Source organism: Balearica regulorum, chromosome 1, assembly GCF_011004875.1.
Source record: "Balearica regulorum gibbericeps isolate bBalReg1 chromosome 1, bBalReg1.pri, whole genome shotgun sequence".
In the NCBI taxonomy this organism is placed as follows: Eukaryota; Metazoa; Chordata; class Aves; order Gruiformes; family Gruidae; genus Balearica; species Balearica regulorum.
This window is the reverse complement of record NC_046184.1, coordinates 117,630,610-117,649,760: the sequence shown is the minus strand read 5'-3', so window position 1 is coordinate 117,649,760 and position 19,151 is coordinate 117,630,610. Positions and strand designations below refer to the sequence as shown.

The 19,151-nt window shown below is 41.2% G+C and overlaps 1 protein-coding gene across 5 annotated transcripts in view; it reads right to left on the bottom strand.

Annotated features, from left to right (window-relative positions):
* The window catches only part of DOP1B (DOP1 leucine zipper like protein B), a 48,613-nt gene extending 32,019 nt beyond the window's left edge, over nt 1-16,594 (bottom strand). For 4 of the 5 annotated variants that reach the window (XM_075771617.1, XM_075771635.1, XM_075771625.1 and 1 more), the window contains exons 1-5: nt 16,270-16,594; nt 13,208-13,382; nt 3,183-3,364; nt 2,903-3,073; nt 266-455 (exon numbers count right to left, since the gene is read on the bottom strand). In XM_075771617.1, the coding sequence (XP_075627732.1) occupies nt 266-455; nt 2,903-3,073; nt 3,183-3,364; nt 13,208-13,345 (681 nt within the window). In that variant the 5' untranslated portion in view covers nt 13,346-13,382; nt 16,270-16,594. The remainder of the gene's footprint in view (nt 1-265; nt 456-2,902; nt 3,074-3,182; nt 3,365-13,207; nt 13,383-16,269) is intronic. The other variant, XM_075771657.1, reaches the window with a different exon arrangement.
* Between the last annotated feature and the right edge of the window lie 2,557 nt (nt 16,595-19,151).

The window sequence follows — 19,151 nt, the reverse complement described above, 5'->3', positions numbered from 1 at the left end:
GGCTGTATGCAGTACCAATTACCAAAAACTGCAGAAGCTTCAGAAGACTTGCATTCTGCAGGCTAACCAAAACCAGTATGGAAGATTCTCTGCTATATTTCAGGTAAGATGCTCCCATTAAACAACTGTATTAAGCAATTCCATCTCTCTCTCCAAAATATTTTTAAAGCATGTCATTCTAATTTAATGCAGAGAAGGCACAATCTGCTAGTATGCTGGTATTATGCTAGATAAGACTGTTCTATGGGAAGTGTAATAAACTTACTGTGAGCTTATAATCAGTGCCGAGCATGTACTTCTGCTGTTTTCCAGACAGCTCTCTGTTGATATGACTGACAACAAAAAGAGAAGCAGGCAACCTGATGGATGGGCTGACCAGGACACTGCCCCAGAGTGCTCCATAGAACACTTCTTGGCCCATCAATAAGGACAGCTTCACAAGCAGAGCATCTGTTCTGTATGGAAATATATTTGCCATAATAAAACAGATTTTTGTTAGTTCAGTTTTTATACCATAAAAAGACAATTATACACAGAATTCGTATTGTAGTTGGCATAATTTATTTGATTTCCTCATCTTTGTATTGCCAGTATTGCCCTTTTCATGTGAAGATGGCCAGCATCTGATTGTACAAAAACAATCCAAAAACACTCAATCCTTTGTCACTGTGCACACTCACTGAAACAAAGTTTCTATGCATACTTTGGAAACTTCTCCAGTAATCGCCTGCAAACATTTGACCAAATTACCTGAGTACCTCTGATTGCAAAATATTTATGGTGAGAGGTGTGCAATGCTGAATTGGAAATAATTTAAGATGATGCTAGGCTCTGGAAGCCTATTTTACTCAGTCTGGGAAGTGGAAGATATCCTATGTATCTGTATTTACAAATCAATGGGCTCAATTTGTAAGTCACCGAACAAAGAAAAACATGAGATAAAATGACACACTGTCAGTTATTGCACACATGACCCGTACACTGAAATTAGTTTAAATGCAATCACACTGGAGGTCCCATGACTGAAGGTACATTCTCTGCTTTGGCAACTCTGTCAGTACTCTGGTATTTTAATATAATGTAGGAATTAAAACCTCATGTGAGGAATGTAGAAGTGAGAAAAGAGGAGGAAGTCCAGCACAGAAGAGGGAACACCCTCCCCTCAAAAATCTGATATTCTTTTCCATTTCTTTATAAAGTAGCCCTCAAGCCATTTTTTCTTTCCCATTTTGTGTGTGCAAACTCACGCATATATGTGTGCTTAAGAAGAAAATAGTGTCTAGGCTGAAGCATGACCTGAGCTAGTACTTCTGCCACTTTCAGGAACAGCAGGGGATATATTAGTGTTAATCCTCAATGTTCAAGATTCTGAAAATATTCAGTGGCGAGTCTCTCATGAAGCTGAATTTAAAATTTATCTAACACATCTTCCAACAAGATATCTTCGTCATCTTTCTTCCTTACAATGAGTAAACTAAAAAAAGACTTTCTCAGGTAATTTTTATATTTCACAAAATATAAAATTAAATTAGTTTTAGCATAAATCTTTCACAGTGAAATATACAGTCAGTTCCTGTCTGTGATCCTGTTTGTTCAAAGCAAAGAGGAAAACAATGATGTCATCAAGAATAGGGAAATGAGGTATAATAAAACCAGTAGTTGGATCTTAGAAGTTAATCTGCTGCATTAACTCACTGCTTCACATTAAGTCAGTTTCAAAATAAGTTCGGTCTCCCTAAAAAGCCTTCAGATAGACAGGAGATTCAGTTCCGAGGGAACCCCTTTCTCCCCCCAAGTCCCCAGCAACTAGTGCTGTAAGAAAGAAAAAACTATACACCAACACTTAAAAGCCTGCCTGACAAAAAGCACATACTAAAATCCATGTTTCTACAGCAGATGTATGAGAGGCATATACTTGTCCATAGATCTGATGCTCTGGAATTGGCAACTGAATGCTACTGACCAAGCTGGGAACACATGCAATCTACTCTTAGCCGCTCCAGCAATTGAAATGAGCCTTCAATTTAATACTTGTTTTTAAAAAGAAGCATTAGATGTAGAAGTATTTTGCTTATCAACTGTAATCAGTGCAGCTTAGCATATCTCACTCTTTTTTTTTTTTTTTTTTTAAGTGTACACACAGCTATTTAAGATTCAAAAAGGGCAGAGAAAACAGCCAACACGTCCAGACTGGTAATACAGAAGGAAGTACATTACCAATGAAACATTCAGTGACTCCTTAAGCAAAGAAGCATTCGGATGAAACCTACAGTGGTTGAGTTCTTGTAAGATCTTACAAAACAGTTGTGGTAACTGAAGTAAAACCACTACACAAATGGGTGCTGAGCTGCTCTTCTCAGCACACTTCCTGATCCTGAATGCCACTGTACTGAATGCCATTGTCATTATTGCCAGGGGCACCCAAGAGTGACAGAGATACTTTTTTCTACAATTGATTTTATAAGAGTTGTCTCGTGCTTGTGTTTTCAGAACCTGAGGGTAAGTATCTGGTATAGAAAAACCGGAAAGAATTCAGCTTCTCTCTCGTGTTACAGTATTTAAATAGAAATTATCGACAGAGCAGTGGTTTGGGGAGTCAGGTTAATTATTTAGGAGTTCAGAGGAGCTTTAAGAAATAATTTTTATTCCTTTCTCTCAGCACATCTATTTTTAACCCTCCTTTTCCTCTTCTCTCCTCTTTTCCTCCTGAGATGAAAATAGAAGGGGAAAGGGTTTTACTACTTTAGCACTATTGGTTGCACCTTTCAGGGACTCATCATTCTTCCACCCTTAGAAGGTTTTTTATCAAGCCTTCTACACAGACAGCTGACAGAAATTTCTGGAGAATTCCCTAGGAAAGCAACACACTGTATATTCCTTTTAAACCAATATTAGTTCTCACCTGTCATAAATTTCTGATCCTTCTTCCAATCCAGGCAGCAGTCCAATTACAAAGGCTTGAAGACCAGGCAGGAGGGACTTTTGGAGAGGAAGAAAGTATTTCTCGTACAAACCAAGGAGAACAGGCCTTACTGACATTGCTGCATTTGCCAGCAAAGGAAACAAACCAGAGCTTTAAAAAAAGAAAAAAGAAAAGAGAAAAGAAATAAAAAAGATAAGAAAAAAAAATCAGATAATTAAAATAGACTTTGAAATGCATGCGCCTTTAAAGAGAAGTTTACCTGTACAAGAATAAATCCTTGGCAAGCCATTTTGTCCCAATAATTTTAAAGATTATTTCATAGGTTTCTAGTGCCTTTAAATGCACTCCACTAGGTAGGGCTGGATGCAAACACTGAGATAATCTTTTACTAATGATCAGCCGTCTTGGCAATAGAGAATACTTCAGGTTACTCTGAAGAGCCTGTGGAAGAAAGGAGATGAGAATAAATAGATATAATGTAAAAGATGATGTAAACGATGACTGCATGTCAAAGGTTTCCTATTAGCACAGTGAGAAGAACTAAATGCATTCAAGAGTTTTCTCTCATAAATGCATTTTGTTACACTGAAACAGCAGAACTCTGCAATTGAGTTTTCATATGGAATCAGTCATGAACAATCTAGAAAAGTTTGGTCTTTGCTTAGAGGCTGGAAAGGAAAGTCAAAGGACAGGACAAGGATAAGGACAGGGTACCCTTATCCTGTCTCCAGGGGAAGTAGGGAAGTGACAAGAGCAGCATCTCAGCTTTAAGGACAGGGAATAAAGTAAGAATTAAATAACTATCTTTCCTTGTAAACTTTCATTTAATGTATAGCTGAAATTTAAACAAAAAACCTACTGACCAAAGCAAGCCTGATTAAATGGGACAACAAAAATCTTAGAAGTTATTTATAATTCTGTGTGGCTACATTCAGTAACCTTTATTAACTTACCCACTGTATTGACGTATAAGTAAAAGATCTTGAGGACAGGAAATAGTTAACTAGGTATTGCAGACAGGCCAAGTCTCTGGAAAATACAAACTCTAGCAGCTTCTTTGGAAAGATTACTCTTTTCCTTGAACCATGCATGCATTTCAGTAGGATAAATAGGTACACCTCTTCAGTTCAGAGATAATTGAAAAAAAAACGTTGCAAGTAAATGGCACTTTAGCCATTGATCACTGTCTACTGAGGCAAACAGATGTTTCACTGCAGATTGACATTTGGGATGTTTTCAGGATTAGGCAAATTCCTGACTCTCCCAAAGGTTAAGTCATGGTATTATTCTACGTAATTATTTTCAACTTGAAGTCCTTCTATCCGGCCTGAAAAAAGGTTTTGAAAAAGCAGCAGACAAGTGAACTAACCCTTCCTTGCTCATTTCTAAGAAACATACCCAAACAGTTCAGAAACGACCTCGGCATTCACTTGAATGCTGAATACTCTCATCAGCAGTTAGAGGAAGAGATAAAACTCATCATCTTTCAAAGGTGCGTGCAACTTATCGTGTAAGCCTTTGCAGTTAGTGGGCATGAGAAGGTAGAATCTGTGAGAGTACTGCTGCGTTATTTCTCCCATTTGCTGCCCTGCCTAAACTGAGACACCAGCTGTTACTACAGAGCTTCTAGTAAATAAAATTTACTCAAGAAGAAAAGGTCTGAGAGCTTGTAACAAGTAAATAGAAACGTCACACCATTCTGAATCACATACAGTACAGATGCCATTTAGAGCTAATTAATTTCCTTCCCTCCCTCACTATGAACACGAGATCTGCATTTTAATAGGTACTAAAAACTAGAATCCAAGAATACAGCAATATTTACATATGAAATCAAACCAGGTTGTATTGTGAAGTTATCTTTTATACCTTTTACTTTTGAGAGATTTACTCATGTAACATATGAGTAATATTATTTCAATATTAAAGATTAAAACCCTTAATACTTGTAACAACTTTGAAGACTGCCGGAAAGCTGGACTTTGAAACATTCTGTATATATTGGTTGGTATGTATTTGCCCACACCCTCTGTGTATATAAAAGAAGGTAATTACAAAAAATATGCCAGTGGTAAATATTTTTCCTCTCAATCTTAAGATTGAACAAATACCATGTTAATATTCTATCAGTTAAAATTTAAATATCAACTAGGTAGAAGATGAAAACATTCATTGTTTATTACACAGAGAATCTGCTCCATTACCGAAATAATGCCATTTCATAAAAATTTCTTGTTTGGCTTATTTAATTTGCTAAGTATGTGAAGTAGATCTCCACCAGCAAATAAGGACGCTCCTTCACCAAACATCAGGGATAGCTAAGCAAAACATTTAGTCAGAAGAGGAAAAAATACTCCAGGCATATTAGGAGTTGAATAGCGCATATGTGGGGATAATTCAGTTTTAAGTATTTTTCTTGGGTAACTCTGAAACCTTCCTATGTCCAAATTCCAGCACGTGAGACTAACTTCATGTACATGTGCCAACTGTACTGCTTCACTTAAAGAATCAGAAGACATCTCTGTACAGGAAGCAAGATTTGAAGACATTTATGATGATGCTTATACATCAGCTGAGGAGAGTTTCTGCCCATCACATCAGAACAATTCTGAGATGAAACTCCCTTCTCAAAAGCATGTAATCTTTTTTTTGACTTGGGCTGAAGAAAAACACAGTTGGACACAAGCTACAATTCTTCTCAAGAGTGGGTGTTCCTGATAAACAGTTGTCTCCGATCTTCCAGCAGATGCAAGGGATTTTAAACCACGCTGCAACGTATTAGAAGACTGTGGTTGCACCAAGAGCCGTTCCAGCAGAGTGGTGGGCTGGCTGCTACTTTGCTGAAAGGTTCAGATTCTTAACAGCTTCCCCAGAATTGCAGGGCTCAAAGAATTTTAAAAGGGTTGAAAGACATTAATTAGCAGATGGATCTAAAACTGTTCATTGAAATAAGAGTGACATGATAATATACAGAAACTAATTAGCATTTGGAAATATGTGATCCGACAGGCAAAGCTAAGAAGCTTGATTTTTAAATAACCTGAGCTCCTACAACTGAAAAAAAGAATCAGTTGACTGTGAGATCTAGGACCAGTGAAATGCCGTTATAATTTCAGCTTTACAGGTGGTTAAATGTTGTGGTAGCATGCCTGGTGTCATTGGCACTCTATGCAGATGAAGATCTCATCCCAAACCATTGTTTCCACATTCAGAATCCAACACTAATGACTGCGGATGGACAACTCTGCTCACAGGTTTTGACCACTATTATTCATCCACTCTTTTGATTCTTGTGAGCTTAGTTTGACAGTCTTTAGTTACATATGGGCTGAAGGCCATCCATGATCTACTTTTCCTCCTTGTCTCCAACTGCTTTCCTCATGAGCAGTTACAGTGGCAGAAGTGTTAAATGTCACTGGAACTGCCAGAAAGCACTCCATGCTTAACATATCATCCCAGGATTTGGTTTTCACAGATCAATGAGAAATCAACAATCCCAGAACACCAAGAAGTGTTTGACCTACCACTGGCTTTTAAAATAAAGACTTTAATTAGAAGTCAGGAAAAAATGAAACATGCAAAGGAATGACTTGCGTCCACGTGCACGTCCCATTTTCAACTTTTTACAGATTCTTTTTCTTTATGACTTACTAGAGAATACATTATGCACACTAAACATTTTCTAATGCATAAGCATGCTCAGAGTTTCTTTGCATGTGAGCTATAAAGGACAGAAAGGGAAAGCTATCTATTCTTTTCAGCAGTGTACAAATGTGCCTTAAATCAAAACAGACACACATACACAGAGGAATATTTGCATTTCCACAGTTACTGCTTTAAGTCATTCTGCACTGCTTTATAGCACCACTAGAGATCAGTTAGATCAATTTGCCTAGACATAAAAAACCCAAGCAAATCAAGTAAATATTTTTATTTACATAACTAGAATTCCAGAAAAAGGCAGCATGTACATCAATTTATAAGATAATCTTCAACTAGGAGATACTATAATTCTTGTTTTAGACAACAGGGGTTGGGAGGAACAGGGGGAGAAGGAGAGCCTGTGATTCCATTTTCCAGTGAATCATTTTCCACATAAGTAAATAACATTCTAAACAAAACTCCTGCTTCCATAAAAATGGCAGCATGAAGTTCAAAGATGGTTGTGAGGAAACTGTAAACTAGGAGCTGGAGTTATATTAAAAAAGGGGAAGAAAAAAATGTATAAAATATCCCTAGTCCTGCAAATTGCATTTGTGCATCGGGCGTGGTGAAGTTCCATAAAGCAATTATCAGGCAAAGCTTCCCTTCATCTCAAAGATACAAGGCTTGCCTTCAACAGAAGGCAAGTGGTGGTTGTGTTTGTAATTCAGCCAACAGTTGTTATAAAGCTGTAGCAGTCGGAGTTCTCATATGAAGCAACTGGTGTAATTAATGGCTATGCTCATTAAATCCATATTTCAGAAGGATCCTTCTTTTCTCTCCCCTCAAGAACAGACATACTGTAACATTAAGTGTTACTACTGAACCAAACAATAGTTGTGGAGCTGTAATTAGTTTTATGCTCTTTCCCCTTCCCCTCCAAACAGACTGTTTGGCTGAGATCACATTCACCTTCAAGTTCTTGAAGCAAGAAAAGCCTAGAGAAACAAGAAGTAACATACTTATTTGCTATTGAAAGTCAAATTAAAAAAACAAACCAAACCAAACAACAACAGCTTTGAAATTGCAGGCTAAAGACAAAAACTTAGTATTGTAAGAAGTTATAATCTGTGCATTTACACACTTGTGTGACGTCCAAGGATAAAAAGCTGTTTGAAAGCCCTTTTTAAGAGCAAACATTGCTATCAACACTGAGCAAGCCAACCATGCTGTAAGCATAAAATAAATCCCTCTAGAACAACTGATTTTTCAAAGGTTATAATATTTTGTTTTCATGGTGAACAATAACTATAAATGAACATCTTGCTCAGAAAGGCATGCCAGCCAGGCTCAGTGGCAACAGTCACTAGCAAAGCTTCTGTGCAAGTTCCATATCACCGATAACCAAAAACTGCTGACAAATTGTTGACAGAGGTATTTCTGCCAATATGCATGGCAAAGTCCTGTCCATTATTCTTGTCAGACAGATGTAGGCTGTTTTGGGGTTTTTTTAGTAGGTTGGTTGTTGTATTTGTTTGGGTTTTGGTTGTTGTTGGTTTTAATATATATGGATTAAATGAACAAACAGGGGACTTTAAATATTCACTTGCCAAAAACCTAGTGAGATTTGGTGCTCTTCTGTGAATCAGTAAATTTCAGAGACTTTTCTGAAAACCTCTGTTCATAGTTTCCTTACAAAAGCAGGCTGTGGAATCCAATATTTACTACTGCTCAGTTCTTAATTTTGCAAACTGTGTCACTTATCTACTGTTCACCTGCACCCAGAGTTAAAACTTCTAGAAAATATATGCCTATACTCTGGATTAAAAACCCTTATGCAAACTATGCAACTTGAATTTTCCTAACTTCATAATATTTTTAGCCTCTTAGTTGCCTGAAGTTCCCCCTAGATGAATACTTTTATATGTATTTTATATAATATACATACCTTGTTTGTACTCTGTATAGACAGTTACAAGCATTTTGGATATGAAAATGATGTTAAAAGCACCTTTTTCACTGACAAGCCCGCATATGCTGAAACATCACCTATTTTTCAGTTTAAAGAGACAACACTCCTCCCCTCCAGCATTTTTTTCTATCAAAGTGATTTCGCAGAGTTGTATCCACTTACAACATTGGAACAATCTGGCAAAATCTGCAATAGCACAATCACATTTTAGCACTAGGACAATTGGGAAGGATTACTGTATTCTAGATGCAGCAATCTGTACTGAACATCTGAAAAACTTAGTCACAAACCAGCGCTTTCCAAACAGTGAACATATGCAGATTTGCAAAAACACCCCAAAAAACCATGGTTCGAAGCTACATCCAAGAACAGTACTGAGAAGAGAATAATCCTATTTCTTGAAGCATGGAGCAGTCTAGGCTGCAGCTACTAAATGACCAGCTTACAGTAACTAGAGTTTGAACAGAAGAAAAAGCACAGAAAGATATTTACAAGTGAAATACGAGTAAGTTTCAAGGCAAAGCTGAAGCCCCCCCTTAAAACATTAACATCTATATGTACTGCCTGTTTTACCCACCTGTTTGCATCTGACCATTCATATTCTTACATAAGTTTTTATAAATGTTACTTTCCACTGTTTCTCCTTCACCATGATGATGCTTAACACCTGCACTATTCAAATTAAAACCCCTCAAATCTTTCCCTTACAAACTTGGGGTGTAGCATAAGTTAGCAAATTCTGCCAACTCTAGAAAACAGTTTCTCTCCATCCTTCGCTCATGCTCACACTTGGCACCTGCAGTTCTGTTCAGAACACTGCAGGGGAGAATCACCTTACCTAACCTTAGAAGCCTGGGTCAGCTAAAAAACACAGGCAAAACTGCAGTAACTCACCTCAGGCTCCCTATAAAACCAGTGAGGGACACACACAATTTTAGGACAGCGTTCATCTGGCCTACTTTAAATAACAAGAGATGAGTCACAACAACAGCAACAACAAAAATAAAACCCCTTATTCCTCTGCCTAAAAGTGATTCAAGATGAAGCTGTCCACACTGAACTAATCTGAAGTTAGATAAGGCTCATCTCCCTTAAGTGATAAAAAATAATCTTTCCAGATCTACAAACTGACCCGTTTGGCTGACCATTCAGATTAAAGTCAACTGGTTTCTTTGTTGCTTCCCTGGTTCTACAAGTCACTGGGATGAGTTAGAACCACAGAAGCAACAGAGACACTGAAAAACAACCTTCAGTTTAACCTTGGTAGCTAAGTAATAAGAAAGAAGTAGCAGAACTGTCTCTTTTCACCAGGGGTAACAGCAGCAAGAGCTCCAAGATCACTTGTTTCAATCAAGGCCAAATGGATCTGGATCAGCTCCCTCCATCCTTTTCCCCTGACATATAAGTAGGAAGAGCCTGTGCTGCTTCCTCCAGACCTTGTACTGAAAGGGTAACGCCATTGAGCTTCCATTGAAATAAGAGCACGTGTGTGTTAACTTGTGAGACTCGATAGTGCAAAGTATTGTTGAAGCCTGACTATAGGGGAAAAAGCCTCAGAAAATATTACACCTGTATAAGCAAGAACACCCACAATTAAAGTCAACAATATAAAAATCCTCAAGAAACACATGCTTAAGAGAGATCTTCCATGCTACTCTAGAAGCATGAATAGTACTTCTGAAACTCCTCAACTTAACCTCTTTCTCAGCATTTTCCCTTTTGCTTAATAATAGGCATCACTGCACACCAGTTATTGACATCCAGGATAAACCATGTGCAGTGTTTAAAAACATTTTCACCACTGAGATACTGTTGATCTCCTCCCTCCTACCCAATCTCTCCCTGCTCATTCATTCACCCTCAGAACTGACTGCAGAAGAAATTAGGTTCTTACGTTAGAAACCCCTCTCCTCCCCCCCAACACTAACAGCACTCAACAACAATATTTACGTTTTAGGATGTAAGAGACCAAGTAATCATAGGAATTAAGAGAATAGCTATTGACATCTTATTTCACAACTTTCCTTTTGTCAGCACATTCCCCTAACATAGCATCCTTATCTTCATATAACAGACAGAAGCAGATGAACACTGGGGATGATTTGCTGTACCAATTCTTAAGCTCCTAAAACGATTAAGTCCATAAAATACCACAGCAGATGGACTGATGTAAAAGCTAAAAGCTTTTTTGCTTGGTTTCTACTACGCTGCTACATATTTTGGCAATTCTGTACCTGAATAAGAGATTCAGATAGGTGTTAATCAGTTCCATGTGTTCATCTAGGTCAAGATAAAAGTTCAAAGCCTACCTCTTGCCACAGGTAAGAAATCTCTCACCCTAATTATTTCTTATTTTCCCTTTTGAGGGAAGCATTCTGAAAGCCTCTAGCTTTCCTTATTGACTTAACAGGAATCACGATGAAACAGCAAAGGCAGAAATGTGTAACTCTTCTTGCCAGAGTAACATCCAGCTTCCTTTCCTTGGAAGAGGAAAGGACATGGCTGCCCTTAAAAATCCTCTCAATTTGGCAAATGTTGTCCCAATTTTCAAGAAGGGTAAGAAGGAAGACCTTAGTAATTACAACCTGTCAGTCTCACTTCATTGCCTGGTAAAATTATGGCGCAGGTTATTCTGGAGGTTATTGAAAAAACACTTGAGAGACAACACAGTCATTGGTCATAGTCAGCATGGGTTCACGAGAGAAAAGTCCTGCATAATCAATTTAATTTCGTTTTATGTCAAGGTCACCCATCTTGTTGACCAAGGAAAGCCAGCAGATGTGTTTTTTCTGAACTTTAGCAAAGCTTTTGATACCGTCTCTCATGGTATCCTTCTGGATAAACTGTCCAGCACACAGCTAGACAAAACCATAATATGTTGGGTGAGCAACTGGCTTATGGGTCAGGCTCAAAGGGTTATAGTAAATGGGGTTACATCAGGCTGGTGGCCAGTCACCAGTGGGGTTCCCCCTCCAATTTTAGGGCCAGTGCTCTTTAATATTTTAATAAATTATCTGGATGCAGAAATCGAATGTACATTAAGTAAGTTTGCTGATGATACTAAACTAGGAGGAACTGTGGACTCCCTCAAGGGTAGAGAGGCCTTATAGAGATCTGGATAGACTAGAGAGCTGGGCAGTCACCAACTGTATGAAATTTAACAAGAGCAAGTGCCAGATTCTCCACCTGGGACAGGGTAATCCTCATTATACACACAAATTGGAGGGTGAGAGGCTGGAAAGCAGCCCCACGGAAAGAGATCTGGGGGTTTCAGTTGATGGCAAGTTGAATATGAGTCAACAGTGTGCCCTGGCAGCCAAAAGGGCCAACCATGTCCTAGGGTGCATCAAGCACAGCATAGCTAGCTGGTCGAGGGAGGTGATTGTCTCACTCTACACCACACTGGTGCAGCCCCACCTCAAGCACTGTATGCAGTTTTGGCATCTCAAGGTAAGAAGGACATCAAGCTATTAGAGCGTGTCCAGAGGAGGATGACCAAGACAGTGAAAAGTCTTGAGGGCAAGACTTGCGAGGAACTGCTGAGGTCACTTGGTTTGCTCAGCTTGGAGAACAGAAGGCTGAGGGGTCACCTCATCACAGTCTACAATTTCCTCAAGGGGGGAAGCAGACGGGGTGGTGCTGATCTCTCTCTGGTGACCAGTGATAGGACATGAGGAAATAGAATGAAGTTGCGTCAGGGGAAGTTCAGATTGGACATTAGGAAAAGGTTCTTCACTGAGAGGGTGGTCAGTCACTGGAACAGGTTCCCCTGGGAAGTGGTCATGGCACCAAGCCTGTTCAAGGACTGTCTGGACAATACTCTTAGTCATATGGTTTATTTTTAAGTAGTCCTGAGAGGAGCAGGGAGTTGGACTTGATGATCCTTATGGGTCCCTTCCAACTTGAGATATTCTATGATTCTATGGATTCTCCTCCCCTTTGAAAACTCTGTAGAACTAAGGCTTAGCAACAACAGCAAAGGCATGTGAGGCATCTATTGGATAACAACAGATGTTTCCTTATGAATTTTGCAGGAGTTGTCTCCCACCCCTGTTTCCTTAACGATTGTAACTACTCTTGCCCCATGTATACTCAGGAAGAGCTTTACGTTAAAAGAGACCAAGTGGGACGCAAACAACACACACCTTGTTTCTTGGGCAGGAGGAGAAGGCACACTTCCTAGGTGTTTTCCCATAAAAGTCCTTTTCTTTCTTCATATACTCAGCCATTCCAAAAGACACCACCACAGCAAATCAATCATTTCCCCAAATACAAGGGAAGGGCATGGTCAAGTAAATTTGATCTTTAAATATAAATTTTGACTCAGAATTTATACTAAAACTTGTGACCTCCTGTTCTATATAAAGACTTTTTCTAGCTGCTCTAGAGTGAGTAACCAGCATCCTGAGGGTTTCTTCGATGCAAAACCAAAATTAACTTAGCTGTATAAAGGACATAAATACCATTTGAAGGAAACCTCTGTTGGTTTTACCAGAATTTCTCACATTTATATAAAAGATACTGAATTAGCTGCTTCCATTACCCCTCCTTTATGAAGTAATATTTTGCTTGAGTGAATTTTCAATTTTGTTAAATATTGTAAGTTGCAGAAAAGTCAGTAACAATACAAAGATAATAAACAAACAGAAAAAATATTCCTGTGACATTACCTTATTGAGTTTGCCAAGGGAAGATATAAGATCCGCCCATTCACTTGATGATTCAAAGTTTCTCAAAGCTTTCTCAATCGCTGAAGAATAATTTCTGTATCTGTAATCACCAAATAACTCCTGCTCTTCTGGATCCATCTTTGGTTCTCATAGCAAGGTGAAATTTCCTGGTAAACTAAAACATGCACACATTACAAAAAAATAACCCGCATTTAACTTCTGGCAAATCTAAAGTACTATAAGATAACAATAAATATGCAGAAGCACTGACGGATCATAATAAACAGGTCATCTGATCAAGTTTCAACACAAAGTTAAAAATAATTTAACAGGCATGACTGCAACTCTCCACTGCCTGTTTTAGAAGTTTTACAGTCACATTTTCCTATTTATGAAACATGTTTTTTCCTTCCAAGCATGTGGATCTTTTACACAATAACAAAAGAAAGGAATATAAAGTCCCATTATAAACAAGGACAGAGTTAGGGAGAAGTAAATAGTTTTCATAACTTATCACCTTTGCAGTGTTTTGAAAGGTTACCTGTAGCCATGGAATGTGAAACATTTCATATCAAAATTCAACCTTCCAGAGGAATCCCATTAAAGGGCCTCTCAGCCCTCAGCAGAAGGAGCCCTCAGAACTCTGTACATCAACTTGTGAGCAGCAGAAGCAGAGGCTAAGCTGCTGTGCCAAAGTGTCAATACATTCAAATCTTCTTTCATATCACCGAAAAGTATACATCTCTTTTTACAGAGGAAAATAAGTTATTCAGACCTGATTTTCTCATAGTCTGCAACACATTTAGATTAAAAAAGCAAAATGCACCTGTTTTAGAACAATGGGAAATGGGTGTGACTGGATTTTACACACTGAAAAATCATACCTTTGCTCCTATGCTAGCTATGACAGTAGTTCTGTTAGCTAATATCAAAACATTCTTCTAGAGAGATGCTTAGGTTTAGGAATGCCAAGTTTAGGTCAATCTGTGCTATATCACTGAGACAGAAAGAAAGCACAGTCCTGTAACAAAACATTTTATAGTGTTTCTTAAAAGACATCTGCTTTCGTTTTCCTACTGTTAGGACACAAAAATAAATATAAGTAGTCTTCTATATTCTTTTAAAGTAGCTCATCCCAGCACTTAAAAAAAAAAAAATAAAAATCAACGGAACAACTGCGTATCGTCCATTAACTTTAATAAACAACAATAACTACATCAAGATTTTGGTAGCAAACACTCAGAAACAGAAAAATGCTGGATGCACCCACAAAGGAGAAATGATTTTAAAGACAAGTTTAAGCCACTTTTGCACTCCCTAATAGTAGGATTCAGCCATTCCTGATACAACCACTCTATGTCATCCAACCTAGATCCACCTCTATATTTTAAAAAAAAATAAAATTATTCTCACACAATGTCATCAGGGTCATGTTTGGTTGGTTGGTTTTGTTTGTTTGTTTTGCTACAGTAAAAGTTTAATTTTCTGGTTTCACCAGGATGTATTCAGTGCTTCTCACAGCAGAAAGAGTAAAAAAAAAAAACCCACTGCTTTACAGGGTATAACATTCATCTGGGATACAGCTATCCTTGCTCCAACAAGGACTGAAAAATAATGTCAACCCTCCCACAAAACCTAACCAAGTAGCAAACTTGCAGTATACTGTCAGTAAAAATTAGGAGTAATCTGATACAGACACTGCCCCAAAACAAGCAAGGCAAGAAATTTTCCCTCATTGCATGTAAGTACCTTAATCATTGGATTACTGGACTGTATTCACATTCCCTAGGACAACACACGAGCTGGGAAGCATCCTAGCAGCTCTCTGCCAAGTCAAAAGCGCTGCCGCTTTCATAAATAAGAGATTTGTCTGGATCATTTAGAATCGGGCAGCCGTTTTGCTGACAGAACACATCAAATTTCTTCATTTGTAAATGCAGTATACCCACATGAATCCACTTAAAATCTAACAGAAGTCAATCAACTTACCAATAGCACTTAAAGATGTTCTAAATATTCTATGAAAATCATGACTTAAAGCATTCTCATAGTATTAAAACTTGGTCTATTTAAGTAAAATCTAATTAGGTTCCAAGGGTAAAATAGCACGTACTACTCAAGAAAAAACTCACAAAACTAATAAAACTTGAACCAGAGGAAAAATTGTCTTATTCTGTTCTTAAGGTACTTTAGACTTTGCTGTGAAAATACAGGTGAACAGTGTATTCCCACACAGAAAAGCAGCGATGGACTTAATGATCTAGCACGCGTTGATGTTCATGTACCTATGTCGCTAGATGTCAGCAAGGTCTGAAAAAAACCCAATAATCTAAATACGGCCAAAGGATCGTATTTGTCCTTTTATACAAAGGCAGGAAGATTAAAAAAACAAACCAAACCTAAAGCCACTTGCCAGCGACCTTCAGGCACGTCTCCCAAACCCCAGGTCACAAACTTCCTTGGTCAGTGGAGACGTCAGCAGTCACTCCCCAGCTTCCAGCATTGCGCTCAGACAGGTCAGCGAGGCGGGCGCTTCGCCACTGATCCCGAGGCACCGGGCGCTGCCCCCCCCGGCCTGCGGGGCCTCTGCGGGCAACCCCCACCCCGCGCCCCGCCGCCGGCTGCTGATCGCTCCAGAGCCCGGCTGCGGCTTGGCAGGGCCCCGGCGGCGGGGGGACACGCAGCCCCGCGCCAGGCCCGGCCGCGTCGGGAGCGGGGCCCCTCTGAGGGCTCGCCCTGCGGGGACGGGACGGGGTCCCCACAGACCCCCGTCCTCCCCGGACGGGCAGCCCCGCGGCGAGGCTCCGCCGCAGCCTCACCCGCTGGGCAGGGACGGCCGAGGCCGTGCCGGCTGCGGCAGCGGCGATGACAGGGCGGGCTTCCCCGCCGGCGGCCAGCTGCGGTGCCCCCCTCGGCCGCGCCACCAGCAGTCCCCGGCGCTTAGCGGCCCTCGGGCGGGTCACCCCAGATGCCCGCGCGTTTCCCCCCTCGCCCCTCCCCAAACGCCCGCCCGCCCGCCGAGCCCGGGCGCGGCGGCACCCTCCTCCCCGCCACCCCCGTACCTGGGAAAGGCCCCGCAGACCTCCCGGTCCGGAGGTGGCGGCGACGTGTCCCAGCCCGGCGCGGGAGGGTGGGGCGACACCCCGCAGTCTCTATGGCAACAGGAGGGAGCAAAAAAACCCACACCCCTCCCGCTCCGCGAGGGCCGCGCCGCAGCCGGCAGCTGGGGCGGCACCACTGAATACAGCGCGGGGCAGGGGGAAGCTCGTACACCGGGGCAGGAGGACTCCAGGTATCTCCACCCAGCGGCGGCCGCTCTCGTCTTTACCGGCTGCCGAGCCGCGATGGGAGGCTGCCAGTGTCCGGTAAGCGCTACCGGAGCAGGTCATCTACGACACCCCCCCCGCGGAGAAATGGTACACCCCGGCGGCCGGGCCCGGGCGCCGAGCGCCCCCTGGCGGCACGGAGTAGCGAGCCCCACAGCCGAGCGTGCTGCCGGCGGGGAGCGGCCGCGGGGCCGCCGGGGAAGCGCCGGGTCGTACCCGGGCCGCTCCCTCCGCTTGGTGCATCAGCCCCGGCTGCTCTGGAAACAAGGCGGCGGCTGCGCGGACCCGCAACCTCGCGTGTTTCCCCCCCCCCCACTCCCACGCTGGGGCGTCGCAATGCAAGTATGCGTGTCCCTGCGCACAGCTGGACAACGAGGGCTGCTACCTGCTCCTCCAGCAAAGTAAGTTCCAGCATCTCTATTACACCGGAGCCAGGAAAGGCACGTGTAACATTTTTGCTTCTGTTCCAGCTGGTTTTAGGCACGAAGGACTTTTGACAAATTTTGAAGAGGCAGCTTTCACGGGGATTCGATTGTCACATTTATAGTAGGCTGAAGCTCCATACAAGAAGTCCTCTGTTCTTTGCAAAAGGCTTGAAAGAAACTTCATGCGCTAGATTTTTAGTACGCTTAAGGCAAAAAAAGAAACTAGCAAAACACCCACGGAAAGTAAAATACATCTCATGATCTTGCCAGACAAGGATTTATACACTGTGGAAACATATTTAACCTCAGCGCTTCCCCCCCCCCCCTTTTTTTTTTTTTAATATATGCAGGCAGATCGTTCAAAGTAGCTGTAAAGGTCAAGGAAAAATAACCTGTTCTGTTATTCAAGATGAGAGAATAGAACCTGTGGCTTTTAAGATTATCATGGATACTGTTTCAGCAATGATCTCCAGTAAGTTTTACATTCATATCCTCTTTTTATTTCCTTGAGACCACCTGCCTTTCCTCTTCCTAGCTAGATTTTAGTAATATAAATTGCTCACAAGCTTCATACAGCCCACGTGGCTCTCGCACATTCCAACCACCCGCAGCACTGAGGTCAGCGTGGATGCCTGAAAGGCTGGGTAACCTCAGAGAAATGCGTAACATGTGGGAAATTCGTGTTACAAAACACTAAAACATTTTGCAGTGATTTACAGCTTTATTAATGATCTGTCATCATTTTAGAAGACAAATATTCAGAAGTGAGGTGGTATTAGAGCATACGTGCAATCAGGTTCCAAATTCAGATGGGGCTCCCTCCTAATACGATAAACTGACTTGACCATTTGAATATAACATTCATACCAAGGACATCAACGTGTCTTACCTTTCTAAACTACAATGCCATCAATTTAAGTTTCAATTTCAAAATTTTAGGTTTTTGTAACTTTCAAAGGTACTGTAGCTTAGTTCTTGGAAATGAAGGTCAGTGCTTCTGAATATGTGCCTGCCTGAGCAAGAACTTGTATTTTTTATGATGTCCGTAACACATGACATTTATGTCCTAAAATAGAGCATGTTACTTAGGATATTTTAAAATTAGTTTCTGAGGGTTTGCTATCTTTTTAGAAGTTCTTTTTCTCTCAAATTTGTGTTCTTTGCCTGCATCAGTTGTATGCAGGTGCCTAACTATATTAATTTCATTCTAATTTCCACCTAAATTTTGAACGATTTCTACCACAAGGCAGAGGTCTTCTAGAATTTCAAAGAAACAGGCAGTCAGGTGGAGGAGAGAGATCCTCCTGGGCTCCCGCCATGCAGGTCAGCTGTCATCAGGCACCAGAGCATCTCCGGGGAGAGGCCACAGAAGTGCTCAGTCTGCTGGGAAGCTTTGCTCAGAACATGCACCAAACCCAACCAACCTCCAGACCAATCCACTTCCTCTGCTCTTGTGCTTACAAATCTGCTGGTTGGCAAATCATTTGAAAAATAACTCCAAATGCTGGTTTTTTGTATTAGAGGTTATGCTAATTCAAAGCACGCCCCTCATACTAACTATTCATAACTTCTTTTCAGGAAAGGCTATGTATCAGTTTACAGAATCACACAGAACAGTAGGGGTTGGAAGGGACCTCTGGAGATCATCTAGCCCAACCCCCCTGCTAGAGCAGGATCACCTAGAGCAAGTCGCACAGGATGGCGCCCGGGAGGGTTCTGAATCTCTCCAGAGAAGGAGACTCCACAACCTCTCTGGGCAGCCTGTCCCAGTGCTCGGTCACCCTCACAGTGAAGAAGTTTTTCCTCATGTTGAGATGGAACTTCCTGTGTTCCAGCTTGTGCCTGTTGCCCCTTGTCCTGTCGCTGGGCGCCATAGAGAAGAGTCTGGCCCCATCCTCTTGACACCCGCCCTTTAGATATTTATAAGCATTGATGAGATCCCCTCTCAGTCTTCTCTTCTCCAGGCTAAACAGACCCAGCTCTCTCAGCTTTTCCTCAGTTTGTTGTCTGCACCATAGCAGCACCACTCACATTTAAATGCTGGCCCCTGGGATTGGATTAAGTAGTAGATACAGTGATGTAACCACTTCTGGAGACAGCCAGGCTGCATTTCAATCTAATGAATGTTCACATTAACATAAAACTGTTTGGTTCGTACTGGAAAAGTCTACTGCAATCATAGATAGACTCATC